The 23,831-nt window shown below is 34.1% G+C and overlaps 2 protein-coding genes across 2 annotated transcripts; both read left to right on the top strand.

The window, feature by feature from the left end:
- The first annotated feature begins 3,292 nt into the window (after positions 1-3,292).
- On the top strand, positions 3,293-18,579 carry LOC125050935 (pancreatic lipase-related protein 2). The gene is made up of 11 exons (XM_047651023.1): positions 3,293-3,552; positions 4,653-4,770; positions 8,041-8,188; positions 8,521-8,682; positions 9,973-10,068; positions 13,645-13,792; positions 14,324-14,547; positions 15,664-15,829; positions 16,807-16,945; positions 17,937-18,128; positions 18,487-18,579. Exons 1-11 carry the CDS (start codon positions 3,453-3,455, stop codon positions 18,569-18,571), a joined length of 1,578 nt encoding a protein of 525 aa, XP_047506979.1. The 5' UTR covers positions 3,293-3,452; the 3' UTR covers positions 18,572-18,579.
- Positions 18,580-19,481: 902 nt separating this feature from the next.
- Positions 19,482-20,674, top strand: LOC125050936 (THUMP domain-containing protein 1 homolog). The gene has a single exon (XM_047651024.1). The coding sequence runs from the start codon at positions 19,638-19,640 to the stop codon at positions 20,502-20,504; it is 867 nt and encodes a 288-aa protein (XP_047506980.1). The 5' UTR covers positions 19,482-19,637; the 3' UTR covers positions 20,505-20,674.
- Positions 20,675-23,831: the final 3,157 nt, after the last annotated feature.

Consider the following 23,831-nt stretch of genomic DNA (forward strand, 5'->3'; position numbering starts at 1 on the left):
AAACATATATGTATTTAAAACTAAGATTAAAAATTAGAGATTAGAGCGCACAGATGTAAGTACATATATAAAATAACAAAACAAAACAGCACCAAAAATGTGGGTAGACATAATAAACTTGATCAGTCAACCAAGCAAAACACAGATGTTCGAATTTCATTTTTTACTAGATGTGGCATTGATGGCATAGTCTGATATAGAAAGTTTATATTGATTATTTTAGTATTTTTCATAACACTATTTTATTTTTAGTTTAGCCTTATATTTATATATTTAGGGTATGTACATGGTTTACTTAAGATGCAAAAAAAATACAAAGAAACATTAAACAGTAAATTATAAATCGAAGTAATTTAACAAATAACAAACAAATCTATAATTCAAATATAAAATATAAAATACTAATATTTCATAAATTCTCTTTACGAAATTTTAATTTTGAAAATAGAATTTCTATAAGGTAATTCGCCCTTCTCACTCTCTCTCAATCGCTCTCTCCCTTTTCTTCGAAAAAACGCTGCACATCTTCGTGACGCTGATATATTTATTATTGCGTTTCATCCGTAAAAACTTTACCTTCATGCGCCTAAAGAAGTTTCACTTCAAAAATTAAAATATTCTGCAGTATTTGTTGTGATTGATATGGAAACGCATTTACGCCTGCCCCCAAAAGTTGCAAGGGTATGTGGGACTCGACCTACATCAGAATATTTTGAGATAAAAACCTCCCTCGAGTAGTCCCTGGAAAGCCGCGTTTCGGAGGTTCTGGGGTCGCTCTCGCATTCTACCGGGACCTCAACGGCATGTTACACTTAAAAACCTCCGGTGCTGTACACACTACATAGGAGGTAGGAGATGGGCATATCTTCTCCTATTTACTCCGCGTCTTCTAACCCTAGGACTCGTCCTAAAGCGGTCTTGCTGTCTGCTGTCTCCTGTAGCATTAGTTGCTCACAGAAGGATATCACTGCATTCCATACCTCGTCACTGCTGATAATTTTGGACAGCACAAGGCAAAGCAAGGTTAACAACCCACCACAGAACAGATTATGACGTAGCTGAGACCACTGCTGACAATCATCCAACTGTATACTGTGCTGTTTCATCATTTGCGATCACTCCAAGCAGCTCGGTGTTGGTTTCCGCCGTACGATGTTTATGTATCATCCATGTCCGGACAATACTTGCAAGACGAAAGGTAAGGGTACCGCTTTTTCTATTTGCCCAAGGGATACGAGGTGGTAGCAAATGAGTATACTTCAAAGTCTTCACAAACCGTTTGATAATTTATTTTAACTTATTCAAATGCCATTGGAATCGAGCATACATGCAGTCCCTTGATATACAAGGAATCGTACAGATACCGGCAAACACTTTGAACAAATGCCCTTGCGCAGAAGCGATTTTTAGGTATCACTGGGAGGGGGGCGGGGGGCGGTGGTGCGCGGCGGCGGGTTAGTGACGTGTCGATCGCGTGATTGGTGAATCAGTTGATATTAGTGTCCCACGCTGCGCAAACTTTCTTCCACTCCCTTGTTTAATGTTCAAGATGTTTGTCGGTATCTGTAAAGATAGTTTAGTTTATTGCTTAGTTAATACAATGACAAATAGTAAGGAGAGGGTCCCTCCCTTCGTATTGGTGAAAAAAATGTTACGGTATAGTTGTGACCAACTAAATATACTACGATATATTTAATTCAATCGTTAAATCTTAAGACTTGTTTACTATAATTTCTCGCTGAACTATTGACACAAAGTTGCAAATAGTTATCACATTTATCGGGTACAAAGTCCAAATAAATCTTTGAGTTTCAGTTCAGAGTGAGGTATGGTTATTAATTATATAGGTAGACATATAAATTTATTTTAAGTAAGTTTTTCCAAGATTCTATTAATATTTTTTTTATTGTAGAGACAAAATTGTCTAGACTCTAGATGACCATATATGAATCGCGCGCATAAATCAATGTTAATTAATTACAGTAAACAGACTGCGTGCGTCAATCGGTAAATAGCGTTCATTGATAGTGTAACCTCTCTTATCGGCATATCCCGGAACGTCTGCGAACCAATGCGGATCTATTAGGTAACGGCAGAACTTTGGACAGTACATATAATAATTCAGTGGCGTTTCCAACCTTTATCTGTGTTGGTCTAGGTTAGCTTGAAACTAAAGGTAAGATTTGTATTACAAACTCTGAGTGTGAGAAAATTCTTAAAAAGGCGGCAACGCACTCGCGAGCCCTCTGTTGCGAGTGTCCATGGACGGCGGTACATAACATCAGGCCTCCTGCCCGTTTGCCCCCTGTTCTATAAAAAAAATCTGAGCTCGAACTATGTGGGACCAGCTGAATTATTCCCGAACCAATTCGACTCGATTCTTTAAGATAAGAACGTACCATTTCCTATAACTCTTTGTGAGTGTCCATGTGCGGCTACTTAAGAGCAGGAGAGTTAAGTGATACCGTCGTCTTCTGCCCGCCTATTATATAAAACAAATAAAACTTTGCTAATAGCTAATCATTTCAAGATCCCGCCAAAACGCTTGTCTAGGCAAGATGACGTCACGCCATGTCATGGTACGTCACAGAGTGGCGTTTATGGTAGGTAAACACAAACTATAGTCCAGAAGTATTTACGTGTCAGTCTTAAAGTACGGATTTGGATAAACTGTCTCCGACGAAATTAAACTACAAGGAATAACTAGACACGCGAATAAAAAATATTTTCTGCCATGCTACGGCATCGACGACTTGACTAGTCTGTGACCGTTTTGCGTCACGTGACCGACTTGATTTTCAAAAATTGTTTTACTACCATTTTTTATTATTATTTGCAAGTTATTTTACTTTTTTAAATCATCTTAATATAGATCATTTATATGGTCAAATAGCCTATTAAATACCATATTCCTAGATTGGTTTTTAATCCCAGATATATAATAATCCAATGGGATATCTCACGCCAACGAAGATAACAGTATCAATATGATATCCTGCCGACAATAGAATAAATATATATATGATAGCGTTCACAATGTTTTATCAACCGAATATCCAATTTAACAGAATTATTCGTCATTAAGTAGTAAAATTTGTGGGTGATCAGAAAATATATTGCATTAAACGTACCGTCTCACATGAGTTTATTACAAATCATCCATAAAAATCTTGTCAAGCATATTTAAGTTTTGTTTCTCTTATTTTAATCGATGAACTTAGATGAATTTTTTAAACATCGTAGCGCCATAAACATTTCTATAAGATATATAAATAAATGGAATTCTGTACCACACGTTTATCTAAAAATATATGAATTAAATAGTATGGAATAAGGGCGACTCAGGTAAATATTTCCATATATAAACAACAATCCTTTGAAACATCTCATTACACTGACAATCGCTCATAACATATCAAACACTGAACACGTGCGCGTGACTACGATTAAAAATGAATAGAACCAGTGCGACTTTAATGCTCCAAACTATTATGGTGCTGATGGAAAAGCAGAACTCGTCTGGAGTTACACATTTCCCGACTGGTTTTTATGGTGAGTTTCTTTTCTTGTGGTGAAATTATTTAGAGAATAATTGGAATTCAAATAGTGTAGGGAGTTTATGATTGTAAATGGTTAAGTGTTTAAGTGGGCAAATAAATAGTTCATAATGTTTTTGATTGAGGATTTGCCTTAAGAAAATTAAGACAGGAAATACATTTATGTTACCTTTAAGTTAAATGTAAGTAAGAGAAAAAATGCGAATGTTTTTTTGCCTGCGTAATTATATTAAACTTTGTGTCATTATAATTATGAATTCTTAGGATAACGACGAATATTCTTAATTATTTCTAATGAAGATGTCACCGTAAAATTGTAAAAACCGTTAGATTGTAATCTATCTCGCGAGATTGTAAACTGTCGAAAGATTGTGAACCTCAACGAACGACTGCTTACAAATTAACGTATTATTATTCGGTAGTTATATGAAATTGTTGGGAAGTAAAATTAATCTGTAATTGACCAAAGAAGTTTGAATGATAACTAAGTTAGTGTAGTACAATCTACCGAATAATAATACGTTAAATTGTAAGCAGTACGCTGAGGTTCACAATCTTTCGACAGTTTATAATCTCGCGAGATATATTACAATCTAACGGTGTTTACAATTTTACGTTAACAAAGATATTATTGAGAATTTTTTTTAGTCATATGTTGACATAAAACTCTAAAGACACATTTTTATCTATTTTTTGTGTAAAAATGTTCATTTTTAACGAAGGTATTTGTCTTAAAAATAAATAAATAAAGATAAAGAGCCTTTATTCGAGTACTACACACTAAAGTCCATGTCCTTATATTTTTCACTAGTACTCGACCTCCGACGGAGTGTAGGCCTCTTCCAAATTCTTCAACTTGTCTCAACAATTTTCCAATTCTGCCTCGGTATCCCTTTTATTCCATCTTCCCAAGTTTCTGAAGAAGGCGTGCTCTTCTTCCCACTGGGCCATTCCATGTAAGGGCCTTCTTGACCCATCTGCCATCACAAATACGGGCAATATGACCGGCCCGTTCCCACTAATTCAACTGGATTATCTTTGGACCCTAAAGAGTGTCTAAAAATTGTCTATTATTAAAATCATTATATCTTCTAGAGGATGCGGAAATTGAGCGGTGCTATCAGCCATATGGGTGCTTTTCAAAAGCCTACCCCTGGACAGAACATCGGCCTGACAACTACTTTCCGGTGTCCCCAGAAACTCTTGGCGTAAGGTACGTTTAGAAGGCTCCCAGTAAAATGGTGTGCCGGTGAAGGAACTTTTAATAATTTCAGCTTAAGGCAAATATATATAAGACACAGTTTAACACTATTTATTACACAAAATAAGTGAACTTGTTTACGTATAGGGTTCACATTCGATATAGCAGTGAGTAATAACAAGTCGTTGTTGACAAATGGCACTTGCCCCTGAGTCTTCGAGGCTTTAATTGAATATTTAATAACATCTATAACAATTATTATTGCAAGATAATTTTGTATTTGTTAAATGTAAAAATTTTAAAAGCTGTCAATGGATTATGAAAGTACTGGCGTTTATTTGAAACCAACTTTTATTTATTAGTAATCTTACAGCTAACACATATTCATATTATAAAAGAAAACACGAAGACACAAAGCCAAAACAGATTACATTGATTGATTGTACAGACATAAGTACATTAATAGACAAAAATTAAATTAATAGAAATTAAACCTTAGACTAAGGACTACTTAATTTTTTAAAGAAAAAACTAAATTATTTTTGCTAAACAAAGTCAAGTTCTTCAAATATTTCTTTACGTCTTATTGAATACTTAACTTCACGAGCTGTCTTAATTAAAGTAAAGATTAAATTACAATATAAAAATATCGAATAATGTTTTATAGTTTATATACGCCCATTGTACGTACTTAATGAACTTTTAATAGTGAAATTGATATTTGGATTGTGATAACGCGATATTTTAACCATATTTGGCAATGTCACTAATTGACACGTGCCCTGTATAGTTCTTGAATTCTGTAGAGTAGCAAAAAAACTAAAAGATGGCGAAGTGATAGGTTAGAAAACAAATTCCATCCTTTAGTTATCTATAAATAATATATAAAATATTAAGAATAAATTTTGATAGACAAAGACATAGAGTAATAGATACAGAAACAACACGGTTTATACCATAGGAGTCGCTTGATTATGTCCCACTAATGTAGAAATGTTTCTGTCTTCTCTGAAGCTCCTAAGTATGTGTCACTTGCAACATTTCCTTTCATCAATATCGTTGATAGCACGGCAGTCTCCGAGATAATAAAGCCAATCGGCATGGCTAAAGATACCACGTTTAAGCAACATGTGGAAGAAAGTGCCATTGGTATCAAAACCAAAATCATATTTATATGATAGTATTACTATCTTCCTGTATGGAGTAGAAACGTGGACTATCCTGGCTCAAGAAAGGCAAAGGATGCCGTGGTCTGCAAAGCGCACCAATACATAGATCTTGACCCAACTCCGCATACGGACTCGCCTACCATATGCCGAAAACGTATCATCTCATATTTCGGCAATACAATGCGCAGAGGTGATAAGAATTTGGGGAAAATGATCGTGATAACACAAGGCAAAAGACCAGATGTACCGATCAAGTTAAAGACTCATCGTCCTCAAACTGTAATGAGAGAGACGCTGTACAGAAACTGGTTCACTCCAGATATTACGTTGCTGACCACGACGCTCAGCTACCCACCGAATATAGAGATATAGTTTTGTAACGTCTCCGGTTATTAATCTTGGTATTATGAAACCGTTTTCCATAGTTCTACGGTTACACATAACTACGTATGGCAAGTTAGTGTCAACAATTCTTCAATCACCATTCCATCCGTGATCCGTGTCATACTCGAACTTTAGCAGACAGTAGATTATGAGCTAGGAATGAAAATAGTCAGCTTACATTATGTAAATTTTGTAGGCGAATTTTTTTTATAGTTGAAAGATTTATTGATGTCCGGAAAGTGTTTCCCGACGCAACAAATCGTTATTTTAATTGGTGGGTGTGTCTGCGCATTTGTGATAAAGTTGTTTTCGATCAAGCCACGGACTTTGTATCTTACTAAGTACACAAGTACTTATGCTGTATACATTTGTTAAAGGAATTATAAAAAATAGTACACTTTACAGGGCAACCATTTCAAAATCACAATATAATCATGTTAGTTTTTTTGTCATAACTTTTTTAATTCATATTCTGTTATTATGAAAATTGGTATACAAGCAAACAAAGGCGTTTGTTTTGAAACAAAATAAAAATAACAACATTTAATTACACAGTTTTCTAGAAAAATCACATTCTATATGGTAAAAAGTGGATTTTGGATTTTTTTCAAATCCGACATTATTCTACGATCATGACGATACGTCCTATAGAAACAATAATTATTGTTTCACTGGAATCCGAATGTTAATGCAGTATGCTATATCATACGATAACCAACGCTCTATAAACAATATCAAAACTCTAATATGACCTAGAAATTATCGACTATTTTTCTATATACCCCATATTAGTGATAAGTCCGGGGGCTCGTCCGTGACACCCGTCAATCATAAAGACAAAACAAATATTTACATACCGTAATTGCATTGTGACGTATTGATAATTTAAATGTACTTTGCCCAATGCTTATCAACCTTTGAACTAAACGAGTATGATAACGTGTCGAGAATCTTCAGAGCGTTTGATAAGTCAGTGACTTATTAATTTTTCCCGCTCAGAAAGTTGTCAACTGTCATCTAATAATAGACAACCTTCAAATTGGACAATGGACAAAATTTGGTAAAACGATCACTGGCGACTATTATTCAGAGCCTTTAGACAGGTCCAATTTTTATTGCATATAGAGGCTTCAGAGGCTTTGGTAATAAACAGGTGCTTTTCCATCAAGACCATGCACCAGTGCACACATGTATATTCATGGCAAAAATCCATAAACTGTGCTATGATCTTCTCCCTCATCCACCATAGTCTCTCAATTTGGGTCAAATGAGAGGTTTTCACTAAAACAACCCCTTATTTTGAGGGCCTTGAGAAATCCTATTATTTGTAGGCCATTTTAGATAAACGGCGGACTAAATTTACGATCTAAAGACTGTTGAATAAAATCTGTATTAACCAAAAGATGATTCGTTATTCAAAAAGTCATGGACTTATCAAACTACCCTCATAGTTGTGACGCATATGTCAAAAATGTTTTGATTATTGACCTTAAATTAAGATTAAATTCACTAAATCTTTCATTACTGCACCTATTACTTAGACCTAGCTAGACTCTAGGGGTATTCGACTCGGGTATTTGTGCTTGTGGAGGAAGGAAGGCGCTTGGTCAGCGCGTTTCAGGGTCTGTCGTCTGACAAATTCAATACATTTATGACATACGTTACGATTCTGAATGTCTTTGTGTCTAAAATTACTTGTCTTAGGCTAATAATTCAAACATTATTACAGATATGCCGTGTTCACGAGACGAAATAGAAAGATACCAGTGCTATTTCAGGCGCATGAAGAGGAAAAAGTGCGCAATGCCAATATTGACCCACGAGGGCCGTTTTATTTCATTACGCATGGTTTTCTTGATGGCGGACATAAGATTTGGGTAACCTATATTTATTAAATCACTCGCAATAGGGACAGAATTATTTTTATTTCTCTTTTTTAGACAACTTTCCTGTAGTCATCTCTTTTCATCATAGCGTAAACACAATTTGCTAGAAAGAGACGAATAACTACTAAGAGGAGCGTTAAAATTCTATAATAAAACAGATTAAAAATTATAATTATATTTGAAGGTTTTTTTAAAAATAGAACAAAGGCGATAATAAACATTCGAATAAAATCTTATTGTATAAAAAATGTTCCTAAATGTCAGTTGTCAAAATATTGAGGTTACACTTTGACAATTATTATTCAATTGAAAACGCATTCCAGATTCAAAATATAGCTGATGCCTTATTAAATTTGGAGGGAAATGATGCAGCCACAGTTACAATAGTGGATTGGCGTCGTGGTTCACAGCCTCCTTATGGACAGGCCGTGGCCAATATAAGGCTTGTTGGGGTTATGACGTCACACCTTATTTATACTTACTACGTAAGTGATATTTTCCATACATAATATAATAAACTGTTTTAGGAGCGTTCAAGTATTACGTCACGCAATTTTTGGAGATTATTGTCCCCCTCCCCCATGTAACGCGCTGTAACGTTTTTCTGTACCCAATTAAAGTAAAACGTTTCGTGACCACCTAGAGACTCTTTATACCCAAAAGTTACCATTATGTGGTGAAAAGTACTGGAACGTCGAAATAATATTAAAAATAACGCGTAATTTAATCCCCGCCCGCATCGTAACGTTCTACAAAAGGCCTTCCCCCCAAAATTCGTTACGTAATACTTGAACGCTCGCTTACGAATATTTATTAAATATCGCATTTCTATATGAAAGTAAATTACATTATTTACCTAGGTACTTCTCAAATGCCTGGATATCTTAAGAGCTACCGGTTTAAAATCGGTTTTAAAGAAAAAATAATAATAATTTTAACAAACGAGTGCATATTCTGCAATTCCAACAGACATAGAGGTCAAACTGCTATACCCATAACTGCTTTTTGAAGTCGGTTAATTAAATAAAATAATTTAACATAAGTAAAAAACGCCAACGTTATCATTAAAACAAAAACCAAACATAACTGCAAGTATTTTCCCCATGATAAAGTGTAATATTAACAAAGAAATAGTATAAATTTGTGTATGATTAATAAAATTACAAATAAATTTTAATATATTATTAAATTCATAGAAAAAATATATTTTCGTCATTAATTATAGCGAACTAGACATTTTTTGTCCCAATATCGCATTTAAACATAAATATGTAGTTTTTGTTACACATTCAGTACTAACAGCGCATATAAAATGTATATAAATCCGAATCATTAATACAAGTATCATTTATTTAATTATATAACTGTTTATTGATAATCTACAGGTTTCTTAAAAAAATCATATTTACAAAAATTAAAAATGTATCCAAAACGGATTCACCATATATGTCCAACAAATGTGTGGAAGTGTGTGGGAATGTGCATGTGGGCTTGTGTGTGCGCTTTTATGTGATCTTAAAAATTTATTGTCGAAGTGTGTGCGTCTATATGTAATCTTATTATATATTTATAACAAGAAAAGAAGAAAATGCTTCTAAATTGACATCTACAGCCAGTTCCCAAATCAACGCGTAGAAAGGAAGAGAAGAACTGGCAATAATGTCCAAAAATTGCGTGACGTAATACTACATGAGCATAGTTGTAACTATTACACTTAGTTCCACATCTGGACATATCTACAATATATATTTGTGACATAAACATTTTCATTTCAGAAAGAACTGGGTTTGTCAAATTTAAACAATTTCCACTTCATCGGACACTCTTTGGGTTCACATTTGGCTGGTTACTGCGGACATTCTTTGCAAAAGGTAGGATTGAAAAAACAGTCGCGCTATATTTTTGGTCTGGGCCTCAGATTTCTAAATCTGTTTATCATTTATTTCTCTTAATACGCCGACCTTTTTTTTGTGTATGGGTCTACGATGTTTTCCTTCACGGTATGGCTTGCCTTAGACCCACAAAGTCAACGGCGTGTGTCGCCCGGAGGCTGATCACCTACTTGCCCTTGATTGACAAATGGTCATGAACCAGAAATCTGAGGCCCAGACCAAAACGCTTGTAGCGCCACTGATTTTTTTTTTTTAATTATTGCTTACCTCCCTACCTAACACTTGTTACCTTCTTAGAAAATAAATTGAACTTAAATTAAAATAATTTATCTAACACGGTGGCGTCGGGACAGTGATGATGAAGGTAAAAAAATATATGTAAATCTAAAATTCGTTAAATTGTTTTTTTAATGTAATTTACTATTATATTACTTATTATTTTTTTAATAAATTGTCACTGCGCAAAGACACAACGATCTAGCTTACTTAAGACTAATAAGTAATTTAAAACTAACCTAATTTACTAAAAAGGTTATTTATCATAAGAAAGTGTCCAATAACACTTACTTACAGTCTCTATTAATTAGGGGAAGACACTCAGTTCTTGTGTACTATTTTATATATTAGGTCCTTACATATAAAATTGGCGTTTTACGTTTTGTCCACTTTGATCTCAAATATCTCCTCTTTGGTTAAGAATTCCAAATCAAAATTTGTACAGCTATTTACTCATGTATTTGTGCTTCGATGACCGTCATTCATTTGTTTTTTTCTTCTGTTTTCTTCTTCTGTTTTTTTCTGTTTGCGTCACTCATTTTACAAAATGGAAAACTTAAAGTATCGCATTATTTACGAGTACGAGTTCCGCCGTGGCACTAGTGCTGCGGAAACGACTCGAAGGGTGAATGATGTGTAAGGCGGTCATGTTACAAAAGAAAACACAGTTCGTTTTTGGTTCCAACGTTTTCGTTCTGGAAATTTCGACCTGCATAACAAGCCCCGTGGACGGCCTGAGAACCAAGTTGATAATGAAGTATTGAAGGCTATTGTGGAAGCGGATCCATCGCAAACCACGTCCGAGTTAGCTGCAGGCTGCGGTGTTAGTGATAAAACTGTTTTAATTCACTTGAAGCAAATTGGGAAGATTAAAAAGCTTGAAAGATGGGTACCTCACGAATTGACTGAAGCAAACCGGCAAACGCGCGTCGACTGCTGCGTTACATTACTGAACCGGCACAATAATGAAGGTATTTTAAACCGAATCATTACCTGTGATGAAAAATGGATTCTTTACGATAATCGAAAGCGCTCAGCGCAATGGTTGGATCCTGGCCAGCCAGCCAAATCCTGCCCCAAGCGAAAATTAACCCCAAAAAAGTTACTTGTAAGCGTTTGGTGGACTAGTGCCGGTATTGTTCAATGCAGTTTTCTCAAATCTGGCCAGACTATTACGGCTGATGTCTATTGTCAGCAATTGCAAACCATGATGGAAAAGCTAGCGGCTAAACAACCTAAGCTGGTCAATCGCTCCACGCCACTGCTACTTCACGACAACGCTAGACCACACACTGCACAACAGACGGCTACCAAATTAGAAGAGCTTCAATTGGAATGTCTAAGATATCCTCCGTACTCCCCGGACCTTGCTCCAACAGATTAACTTTTTTTTTCGAAATTTGGACAACTTCTTGCAAGGGAAAAAATTTAACTCCGATGGGGCAGTCCAAATCGCCTTCACAGATTTTATTGATTCCCGTCCGACTGGTTTTTTTAGTAAAGGGATCAATGAACTACCAATGAGATGGCAAAAGGGCATAGAAATCAATGGTTCATACTTTGATTAATTAAATATATTATATTTAAAAATATTCGACTTTTTGTTCCTCCCATACAAAACGCCAATTTCATATGTAAGGACCTAATATATGTATTATAAACGTATAACGTTATCTCTAAAGATAATTTTAATTACCAAAATAATTAATATCCGGGTTCTCAGGTTAAATATTAATAAACAATGATTTTGGAATCACGAACGTCATTATTTGTTTTGATTTCAACGCAATGATTAACTTTAAAATAAAATATTAAACAGAAAACACGTTTTTCCGTAAATACAATTGACGTGGCTATGGCAAAAGTACATGTTTTATAAATAATTTATCTTAAAAGAGGTTGCTATTTTTTCTTAGTTTCTGAAAAATATAAAGGATCCTCTTGTCTATTCACAGACTAGTGGGTGATGTCAAGATGCATATTCGGTCCTTACATATGAAATTGGTGTTTTGTCGTACTGGTCACACCTCAAATATCTCCTCTTTGGTTAGGAATTCCAAAATCAGCGTTAATTTTTTTACAGCTATTTACTCGTTTTTCGAAAACCATGATTCATTTCATTTACCCATTTTATTTTTGAAGCTATACTTCTTTAGGCGCGTTATGAAAAATTGATGAGAGTAAAATTTTACGATGCGCGCGCACCGTGACACAAAATTAACAGAATGAAGTTGCCCACGGAAGATGCTACGGCATTGGACATAATTTAAAAACAACATTCGAATAATAATAGAATTTATGTTACACTTAATGTAAGAGAATAATAATAAATATTTATTTGTTTAATTTTTCAAATGTAAACTGAACTTTATTGACTATAATGACTCCTTTTCCAGTCTTTGATTATTTAATTGTAATTAATTATTTGCATACAATCAAAAACTATTTTTAATAATGCCAAAGAAGTATAACTTCTTACGCGCGTACCTAAGTACACGCACCCTTTTTTTCTTTGCGTCACTCTATAATATCTATATGGGTCCCATATATTAATCAATAGGTGGGCTGTATATAGATCTATTTGGGGGCCGAATAGATCGATATATGGCTCATATTGATAATAATAAGGGACCCATATATATATAAATATATTCATCGCTGCTTTGACGTCAGACTTCAAATCCCTTGGCTTCCGAAACCAGTTTGGGGGTTGTATTTTTTAATAAAACTTGGCTACGGGCAAGAGGCTCACCTGCCCTACGATTCTGTAACTCACTTCACGAACTCACACAGCGGTTTTCGCATCGGCGGTCGCTCTCAAATCAGTCGTGAAGCAGTCATTTTATGATTTGGCATTCTGATAAACAATAAACTACAAGCTCCCACCTTTTCAGAATGCCAAATCATAAAATGACTGCTTCACGACTGATTTGAGAGCGACCGCCGATGCGAAAACCGCTGTGTGAGTTACAGAATCGCAGGGCTGATGGCTGGTGTTAAGTGATATCGAACGACACTTAATGCCAGAGGCTCGCGAGTTCGTTACCGGTCTTTTAAGTATTGATTCGCTCTTTTCTTGAAGGACCCCATTTATATTGATTGTTTTATTGTTCCATTATGCGTTAGGCCTGGTTGAACACTAAAGGACCATGCCACTGTATTGTTAGACCCACCAATCGTTGGTTCTAGAGTCACATGCCCAGCCCATTTCAACTAAGCATTACCAATATATAATTTATGTGTAGTCACGGGTTTTAACAGAGTTTTGTTATTTTTCAGAAATACAATCTTAAACTCGGACGAATTACTGGTCTTGACCCAGCAGCGCCGTACTTCAGTAACACCGTGACATTGGTTCGTCTTGACAGATCTGATGCGGAATATGTTGATATAATACACAGTAACGCTAGGCCTCTATACTTCTCAGGTACTTTTATATTGTCTATATATTTTTAAATATTTTTAACCACTGCCTGTCAGTTTTTTAGAAAAATCTTAGTCTATGGGTCCAAGGGGGGTTTGCCAAGTTTGGAAATTTCGAAATATGATCTGAATTGATATACGGTAGTTATAGTTCTAGTTAATTCTCATTACTAAATCTCACCCTCTGATTAAGGGTAATTCACATGGATGTCCGTTTTGTGACGCCCATTTTCGCAAAAGTCGCTAATTTCTATATAATTGGCATATAATATTATGTCCAAGCTGGACTTTGAAGGTCGCTGAAGTTATAGTTCTAGTTCGTTTAGTTCTAGTTAATTGTCATTTGTAAATCTCACCCTAGGATTAAGGGGGATTCAGAGTCCAGGACTGGCTTGTTATAAGAAGATTATTATTTTTTTAACTTAAATTCAAACATATGTTTGATTTGGTACCACTAAGTTACTCTGATGATGGAGTACGAAGGCCGCTAAAATTATTCAATTTTATATTTCGTGACCGATAATGTACATTACAGGATTCGGCATATCCGAGCCAATAGGCCACGTGGATTTCTTCCCCAACGGAGGTTCCACTCAACCTGGTTGTAAAAACGACGGTTCAGCGAATCAAGGGGGAGGAGACATGTACCAGTCAGTGGTGAAATATGTTGCCTGCAACCACGAGAGGAGCTACGATTTCTTCTTTGAAAGCATCGCGCCCAGTTGCCCCTTCATGTCCATACAATGCAAGTCATATGAGGTACCTATATCTGATATTCGAAGAACAGAAAATCAATAATAACTAATATTATAAACATATTTACTCAAGAACTTTACACAGTAGAATTTTCTTTTTCTTTTTTTTTTAAATGGCTTTTATTTGTGCCAACTGGGCACAAGGTACTTCGCCAGTGTCGTGTAGGTGGAGAAGGCACGAAGGAGATTGATCGGTGAAAATAATAATTAAAAAAAGTTGAAATTCGATTTTTAGTTTTAAAACAGCATAGACAACACAAATATGAGTAATAACATTATTGAATACCTACTATTTCCTATTTACGAATAATTTATACATATATTACACTTTAATTTTATTGCTTTCTATATATTTACATAAAAATCTACGATATGGACTAAACACAAACATTTAACACTTAAAGGACGGGGGACTTTAGGGGGAAGAACGTCATAGAGAGGATAGGTTAGTTTGGGACAATTAAACAAAATGTGAGATACAGTGCCTTCATCCAAGCCACACTCACACAGTAGAAATATTACAACTTAACACAATTGACATTGACAGTTTGACAACATGAAAATATGTAATGGGTGCGTTCTCATTTACTAACACAATTAATAAAAAGATGAAAACATTTTAAATTGTTCGCGATAAATGCAATACTGAATACCGCGTACGAAAGATGTTTTTTTAAGATTTATTTATTTTTGTGGGATGCTAAGATTGTATTGTCTTTTATTGACATAACTTTTACACCTAGACAAACACTTTTTTACCGGATTGAAGTTATGTATTTAATTATAAATTTTCAATTGTTTTACATAATTTTAAATTTAACCAACGTCAAGTCACCCTGACCACGCACCCTGTAAAGCACGCGAAACGTCGGTTAAATTTAAAATTATGTAAAATGATTGTAAATTTATAATAATACATAACTTCAATTCGGTAAAAAAGTGTTTTTCTATGTTAAGATTGTATTATTTACCGACCCGAGATACATCCTTTCTTAACTATGAATATTGAATTGGTATAATTAATAAAGATTAAAAGGCCGAGCCGCTTTTTTGCTAGACTTGGCGGGCGCACTGCTCCCAAATACAAAGATCTTAGAGTTGTAACGCCAATATTTTACAGGCGTTCCTCGACGGTAACTGCACGAGCTGTGATAATAAACACCTATGTATTCCCATGGGATTTCACTCCCAAAACATGTACAAGCGACTTCAAATGGGCGGACTGGTTGATACAAATGCCAACGTTGCCTTATACGCATTGACTGGAAGTACTAAGCCGTTTTGCCGTAAGTACTATTGTGGAATTTTTCATAGATTTAGAAAGTCTGGATCTAATCTAGTTTTAAAAGTGGCTAACGAACCGTGATTATTCCGGAAAACTAAATGAAAAGCGTACTTTAAGGAGAAATTCTCTTTCCGTAAAATTGATCTTCATAAAAGTTAGTTTTTTTTAAATATACATATATGAATCTAATTTCTCTCTTGTCTCTTTCTGTTAATTAGTATTTACGCTGTGATAAAAAGAGACCGATGCATTTTTGTATGTGTAACAATAATTTGAGACTATGATTTACATGTGTATGATTTTTTACATTAAACATTTAAGTCCACAAAACAACAAACCTCTAAATCACTGATATCAAACGTGAATATGAAGTTTTTGAATGATGAATGCTTGAATTATTCAAAGATTTATAATAATTATAATCAATTTAAACTCTTTTGCAAAAAAAATTACGTTCTAAGGTCGATCTCAGTAATTTTGTTAAATGAATTTTAATTAACTGAATTTATTTGTATGCCTACTAATAATCGTGTAAATTAATACACAAGAAGTGAATTCTGGAATTATTTTTTTATTTTTTTATGAACTCTTACAAACTGATGTACAGGGCGAGATTTAAAAAAGATTTACAATGTAAATTTAAGTTCCCGTTTTTTTGCAAAAGAGTTTTTTTAATTTTATATTTTTAATATGAAATTGATTTGGTAGGAATATTATTTACTAATAAAATAAAATAGTTCAAGAATGTTCTATCAAATTTATGAATTAACAAAATGGCACTGGTAATAATACCAGTTAGATTCCAAAATCTGTGCGGAAAGAAAACTTATGCGAACTAAAATTCTTATCTGTCATTTTATTTATTAACAAACTGTCAAATATCTAATGACGTAACAGTATTCTCAACCTAAAAGGTAATTTAGCACTCCCACAGATCTCGCACAGAGTTTATTTTAATGTAACAATTTTGTCCCTTAGGAGTCCACTATGAAGTTACGTTAAAAGTATCGAATTCAACGGAGAGCAAAATTCACGGACCAGATGTTGGAAAAATATTAATAACCCTAATAGATAGGAATAACAACAAAAGTGACCATCGATTTTTGAATGATGAACAGTAAGTGGTGTTATTTTACTTTTTTTTAAAATTATAAATAAGAGTTCTTATATAGATAGCAAGTAATCTCCGCTGAAATAAATTCATTAATATTATATAACAAAAAAACATTGTTACCTACAATAAACGCCACTCTTTTTAATCGCCAAGTTTTTTGTTTTACAAAATGTTTGTAAGAAGCTGCAACCATTACACCTTGTCCCACATGACATCTTTAAGTAATTAATAGTTAATTACAAATAAAAAACAAAGATTTGTCGTCTATCAGCAGTAGGCATGGTGAAATAGGAGCACGCACTTACATCTTCGTGGGAACAACACGCAAATCATAGTCGAAATAACTAACATCAGCGCATACACGAATTCAAATCCGACCAGTCACCACAAGTAGCACCCGTCCACGAGTATAACGCATGGCCAGCCACCAGCCTCCAGCCATGTTTGACAGAGAGACAAGTGACAACCCGTCGCATGGACGCATTAATATTACACCATATTATTGTTAGCCATCGGGTCACAATTTTTTATATATATTGGTTCTTGTATACTCCATTCAATCTCCTCCAATTTGACAGAATTTACAAATATTTTCCTTTTTTATACATTCTACATATTTTTTTTTTTAAATAATCCCGGTTTTATCATTTCCCAAACATGGCATGGCTCTCCCAGTCTTCAAATTTTTATTGGTAAAATGATTAGATGTTATACGTATAGCTACGAGTAAGTAGTAAGGCTTTAAAGGGAGAGTAAGCGTACATTTTTTTTTATAGAACAGGGTGAAAACGGGCAGGAGGCTCACCTGATGTTAAGTGATACCTACGCCCATGGACACTCAATACCAGAGTGCTCGCGAGTGCGTTGCCGGTCTTTTTACATGCACGCGCATAACTGCGTGCACGCACGCGTTTCTAAAATTGAACTATTCAGGGTAGGCAATGTTTCTTATAAAAATATGTTAATTACCTCTCTAAATCTACTTTATTTTTAGGAAATACTACAGACCTGGTGATGTCAATACGAAACTGATAGCTTTTAAGGACACAGGTCTTCCACCTCTCACAGTCAAGGTGGAGTGGAAGTATGAAGCCAGTTTCCTAAACCCCATGACGTGGCGTTTACTTAAATCCTCCAGTCTCTACATTGAATATATTAAAGTTTCTTCGTTGGAATATAATACTGAGTAAGTTAATTAATTAATTAATTGCTAGTGGTAGAAAGAACACCCAAACTAGTTATTTAGTTAATAAAAACAGACATAATATGTGGCTGTATTCTTAAACTTGAAATAAATCTAGTTTCAAGAACTGTTAAACCATTTTCTTGATAAAGTTTAACAAATTTGGCAGTACTCAAAATGACATTTTAACTAATGGGGTCAGAAATTCAAAAATTTTTATGCAATATCAATAAAAATTATAAGAATGCCTATGATAAGTATAGTTAAACACATTTTCTAAATAAACCCCTTGAGTGATTCATATTTGCTGTGTCACATATTATTAAATAAATAATATCATATTTAAATTGTTAACTTTCAGTATAACCGTCTGTCCGAAGCTCAAGAAACCAGTGGTGGCCAACCTTCCAACGATAATGAAAACCAAATATTGTTCACATCCATAAAGTTAAAGTTAAAAATATGAATTTCCAAAAGTATTAGTATTAATAGTATTCAAATTAGCAATAAGTATTGAATTGTAAGAACACATTGTTTGATTTTAATATATTATAAAAAAAAATTGTTGTCTTTTAATTTCCTGCAAGATCTAGCATAGATTTAAAGCTTTGTTAAATTTAAAGGTCCCCTTTGCATCTATAAATAACATTTCGTAATTAGCACAATTTTGTTAAATAAGGTAAAAGCCCAATAAAGCTTAATGAATCTAATAATAAGGTTCCTCGACCGATAGTATCCAAAGGAAAGCAATCTATATAGATAAGGTATTTATAGAATTACTAGCTGACCCGGCAAACGTCGTTTTGCCATGTATATTATTTATAATAAAAAATAGGGGTTGATCGTAGAGGGGTGAAAATTAGGGGTTGTATGTATTTTTTAATGTTGTAACATGACAAAAAAAAAAAAATAAATAAAAAAAATATTTAATTTAGGTGTAGACTACCCTTAACATTTAGGGGGAGGAAAAATAGATGTTCGATTCTCAGACATACCCAATATGCACACAAAATTCCATGAGAATCGTTCAAGTCGTTTCGGAGGAGTTTAACCACAAATACCGCGACACGAGAATTTTATATATTAGATAGATAAGGTATTTATAGAATTATAGTCTGTTAGTAATATATTGATCTGCCAACGATGACGTCGTTGTTGTTATTCTAATAAATTTGATAATTGCCGATTATGTATGATTTATTATTTTGTTTATTTTTTTTTAATGGCCCGCACGGTTTGTTATTATTATGTTTAAACGTGACTGTTAACTGTTTGCTTAAATACCAATGCGCGCAAACAGTTGCTTAAATAGCACTATCACAATGACAGCCGACAGCGATAGACGACAGCTGACAGCGTAAAATAATGAGGATTGAGCAATGAAACGCTATTGAACTTACAGCTTAGTTGTTATGTGATTTCATAATTCGATTCACGTAATAATTATTGTTATATCACATTTTATTCTTCCATTAACACATTCGGAAAGGGCGTGTATTCCAGTGCTTTAGAATGGGTGACACGCGTAAGAAGAAAAAGTTTTACTTTCGTAAACGAAGAAACAAGTATTTCTTAGAACCCGGCTTTAGAGGTTTCTTTTGCACATGTAACTTCAGGGAGAAGGATTGTGTCAAGGAAATGTACAACCTGCTCAACGAATATGCAGGTAAATTATATCCAGAAGTTGAAGGCCCACCACCTGTAGCATTAGCCGATCGAACTGACAGTGATTCTGAGAGTGAGACTGATATAGGAGACCTCCTCAAACAGGAAGTCGATTGTATGAAGAGTTATTCACAAAAATCTCTTAAGCACAAACGATTTCAAGTTGTTGAGACTGGAGCATCAAATTGCATTTTTATAAAGACTAATCTACCATGCCCTGAAGAATTAACTACAGCTATTATCAAGGATGTATGTACCAACAAAGTGCAAAAGACGCGGCATGTCTTACGATTCTTGCCCATCATGGCAACTTGTAAAGCCAATTTACCTGATATAATGGAATGTGCTGGTAAACTTTTCGATAAATTCTTCTTGAAGAAGTCATCAACATTTGCTGTTATATTTAACAAGAGGTTTAATAGTAGTGTATCCAGAGATTTAATCATCAAGGAGCTTGCTGAATTGATTGTACTGAAGAACAATGGTAATAAGGCAGACTTAAAGAACCCTGGTCTCTGTATAATTGTTGAAATTATAAAAGGAATTTGCCTCCTTAGTATTGTTGACAACTACTACTCATATAAGAAGTACAATCTGAATGAACTCTATAAAGAGGAATCTAACAATGATTGCGATGGACCTCAACCAAAGAAATTAAAACCAGAAAATGATTCCATTGAAAAAAAGAGTACTGAAGAGGCTGTAACAAACTAACCACATACTTTCCAATATGTTATATTATATACTGTTATAGTAATTTTTTCATGTTCTAGGTTAAGGCAACTTGTGCCCCCTATACCAATTCTTGCACCAAATTTTTGCTATTTCAGACTTTTGAATCTTTCACTAAGATGTTATTATAATAAACGTATTGTTTTATGTGTTATCATAGTTTTATTTCAACATTGACTAATGTAATTTATGCAATTGTTATGAGGTAATATTCATGTTATACAAAGAGTGACATAATTTACATTATGTAACTTAGATTGTAGTTATGCAACCGAAGCAAACAATGTAGCCCCATCTGGCTTTAAGCTCAAGTTATAACTTGTTATGTAAGCAGCCAAGTTGGTAATTGGATTCAACCTGGTTCTATTAAGTGTACAAGAGCTAGTTTGAAGTTTCTATCTCATACAACAGATGTCGCTAGTATACTACTTCAAGTGCACAAAACTAAGTTGAAAGTTCCGTTTTATTAGATGAATGTGTTTAAGCTTGCCACATGTTTCTTTTAATTGACAAAAAAGAGGGACAAAGTAAAACTTCATAAACAGCCCTCTGGGATTTCGAGAAGCGAATTTGTGTCACTTCTAATGTGAAGTATTTTATTTTTTACAACACTTTCATTTACCAATTAGCTCGATTTTAACAATATAGTCTAGTAATATAAGACGCAATTTTTTACTAGTAACTCATTGTAAACAAATTATTTTAATTTACTAAATGATGTAGATTTTAGTCTCATTAAACATTGTGTGTACACACAGTCAAACTAACTAAGAATAACGAAACGGCATAGTAGATTGTTCATGTTGATAAGTATTCTGTTAAGATAGTTTAGAACAATGAACATCGTCCAAAGCGACCTACATAGCTTCATTGGCTAGTCTATAGATGTCGACACTAACGCGCTTGACTATAAACGTTTTCAGAAACGAGACAGTCGGATTCCCGTACGCAAAAATATATTGGCATACGGGAGCCGTAGTTAAATTAAATTTACGTCCGGTGAGCCCAGTTCTTTATTTAATAAACAAACAGTTTAATTTTATTAATTCTGTCCTACGCAGAGCCGATTTGCAAAACATTGAATTTATTATATTACTACGTCTTAAGTAAGTAAGTAATAATATAATAAATAATAGCATGTAAGTAATATAATAAATAATAGTCGGTAAGAGAAATGTTTTCTCTAGGTTAATTATGCCTGAGTTTACGAGAGCCAAGTAAACTTTTCTTATTAGGTTCTATAAAAATGTCTCATTATTTTATAATTTATACCGGTAGTTAATTAGAATAACTAGCGCCATCCGCATTCGTGGCTAATCGTGGGATTGAAATTCTAATAACGTAAAAGTCTAAAGAAGAATAGTAAAAGGGGTACTTGTGAAATATCCAATGTCTGCCTGAAGCTCTGTCGCTCTTACACATACATATCGTTAACAAAACACTTTACATGCTAAAATTAATTTAATTTTAAAATACCTAGTAAGTTTGAACACTATGAAGCTGATATGGTGAAAAAAAATATCCTGATGGATGTCATACTAATGATTTTTTTATATATTCGAAATTAGGACTTACTTGACCGGTGGGAGTAAACATCGTAGAATGGTCTTAATAAGTAAAAATAGTGAAATTCTTAATTTTAATTACCCTTAGACTCACAAATTTTCTAACTGTGTCAGGCATAGATGGCGCGTTGTCTACCAAAATAAGTACCTGAGATGACACAGACATAACAGATGCATAATAATAATAAATCGTTTATTTGGAAAGATATTAGTACAATTAGAACGATTCATTATAAAAACCCCCACAATCAGCCATATATAAATAAGCATGCTAATGTCATATTAATTTTCATAGTGTCATAATAATAAGTTAAGTTATTTATAATTGGTGTCAAATTTATATTCTAAATACTCGCCCAAGCTATAAAGGCACCTTGCCTTTAAAAATTTAATCACCTTCCCCTTGAAAACATTACACGGCAGTGATCTATAACATCTAGGAAGGTGATTAACTAGTTTGATAGCCATGGTGCAGCATGCAAGGACAGCCGTGTTGGGTCCCTCGGTATATACAGGCAAGTTTCTTAAATGTTTTTAATTTTATTATTTACAGTCGATCAGTTTTACTGTTCATGCACATTTAAACAGTTTCATTTCATTTCGAAGCGGAGGTCTCAGAATACGTCCCCGACAAAAACCTATTAAAATGATAAAACATACGTAGATCTGTGTCTGACCCTGGGGATTTACTTTATTCACCTCTACAGTCCTGTATAGTACAAGCAAGCACATAAGTAGCGAATGTCCCTTAACGACATCCCAAAGCAATCGTAACCGGCTCTTCATCCGCTTGTTTCACTAATCACTCGATTACTCAGCAACTTTGTCGAATGAAAAGTATATTGTGTTTGGAATATGTTAATGATGACGAGAATAAATTTTGCGTCTCAAATGTTTAATACTCTACTTTGAAACAGAGTATACAACATTATTGTAAGTAGGTCGTATTTATTGACCGACACCAGCTGAACACATTTTAGTGTTTTTCATTTAATCAGAACTCGTTTTATTTATCAATTATTCCGTTTTTCATAACTGGCTAATTTGATAAACAGATTTGGTTTGACACAGATTAAAATTCTAGTATTTTAAACTGTATTTTACCATTTTATACAGTTTTTCACATATTTTAAGCTTTTATAGATTCCATCTTACTTTATTTACTGTAAAACTTGTAGCCGCGTCGTTAAACCATTAATATTCATAATAATTACAAAATACATCTTCAGAAAAAAAGGCGATAATGCCGATATGTCTTCAGGGCTCTTATAAAAAGTGCGTATCATTTCTTTAAAGGCCGGGAACATACCCGTGCGTAGGTATATCAACGGCATTGCAAATGTACACGAACGGTGTTAAGCATTTCAACCTAAGTGCCTCCAAGTTTGTTTAATGTTAAAGAAAATAATCTTAAGGAAATGCTATATTAGTTTCTGTTTGTATTCATCTTTGCCTAATCCATCACTTTGCGTGTTGTACCACGAGAATGTAAGTGCATGCTCCTATTTCACCATGCCTCCTTCTGATAGAGGACAAATCTTTGTTTTTAATTTATTTTATTATTATTTATTACTTAAGATGTCATGTGGAACATGGTGTAATGGTTGCAGTTCATTACAATGTACTCATTTAAACAAAAAGCTTGGCAATTAAAAATAGTGGCGGAGAGTTTATTGCCAGTTCGTCTCTTCCGTTCTACGCTACGATTTGAGAACTGGTAGTAAATGTAAAATTAGAAGCATTT

This window comes from Pieris napi, chromosome 7 (assembly GCF_905475465.1).
Source record: "Pieris napi chromosome 7, ilPieNapi1.2, whole genome shotgun sequence".
Lineage (NCBI taxonomy): Eukaryota > Metazoa > Arthropoda > Insecta > Lepidoptera > Pieridae > Pieris > Pieris napi.

Excerpts from the sequence above, each read along its gene's own strand:
- LOC125050935 (XM_047651023.1), top strand. The coding sequence starts at position 3,453 with ATGAATAGAACCAGTGCGACTTTAATGCTCCAAACTATTATGGTGCTG. Across the intron at positions 8,189-8,520 it reads ATGGCGGACATAAGATTTGG|ATTCAAAATATAGCTGATGC; the intron begins GTAACCTATATT and ends AACGCATTCCAG. Across the intron at positions 14,548-15,663 it reads TACAATGCAAGTCATATGAG|GCGTTCCTCGACGGTAACTG; the intron begins GTACCTATATCT and ends AATATTTTACAG.
- LOC125050936 (XM_047651024.1), top strand. The coding sequence starts at position 19,638 with ATGGGTGACACGCGTAAGAAGAAAAAGTTTTACTTTCGTAAACGAAGA.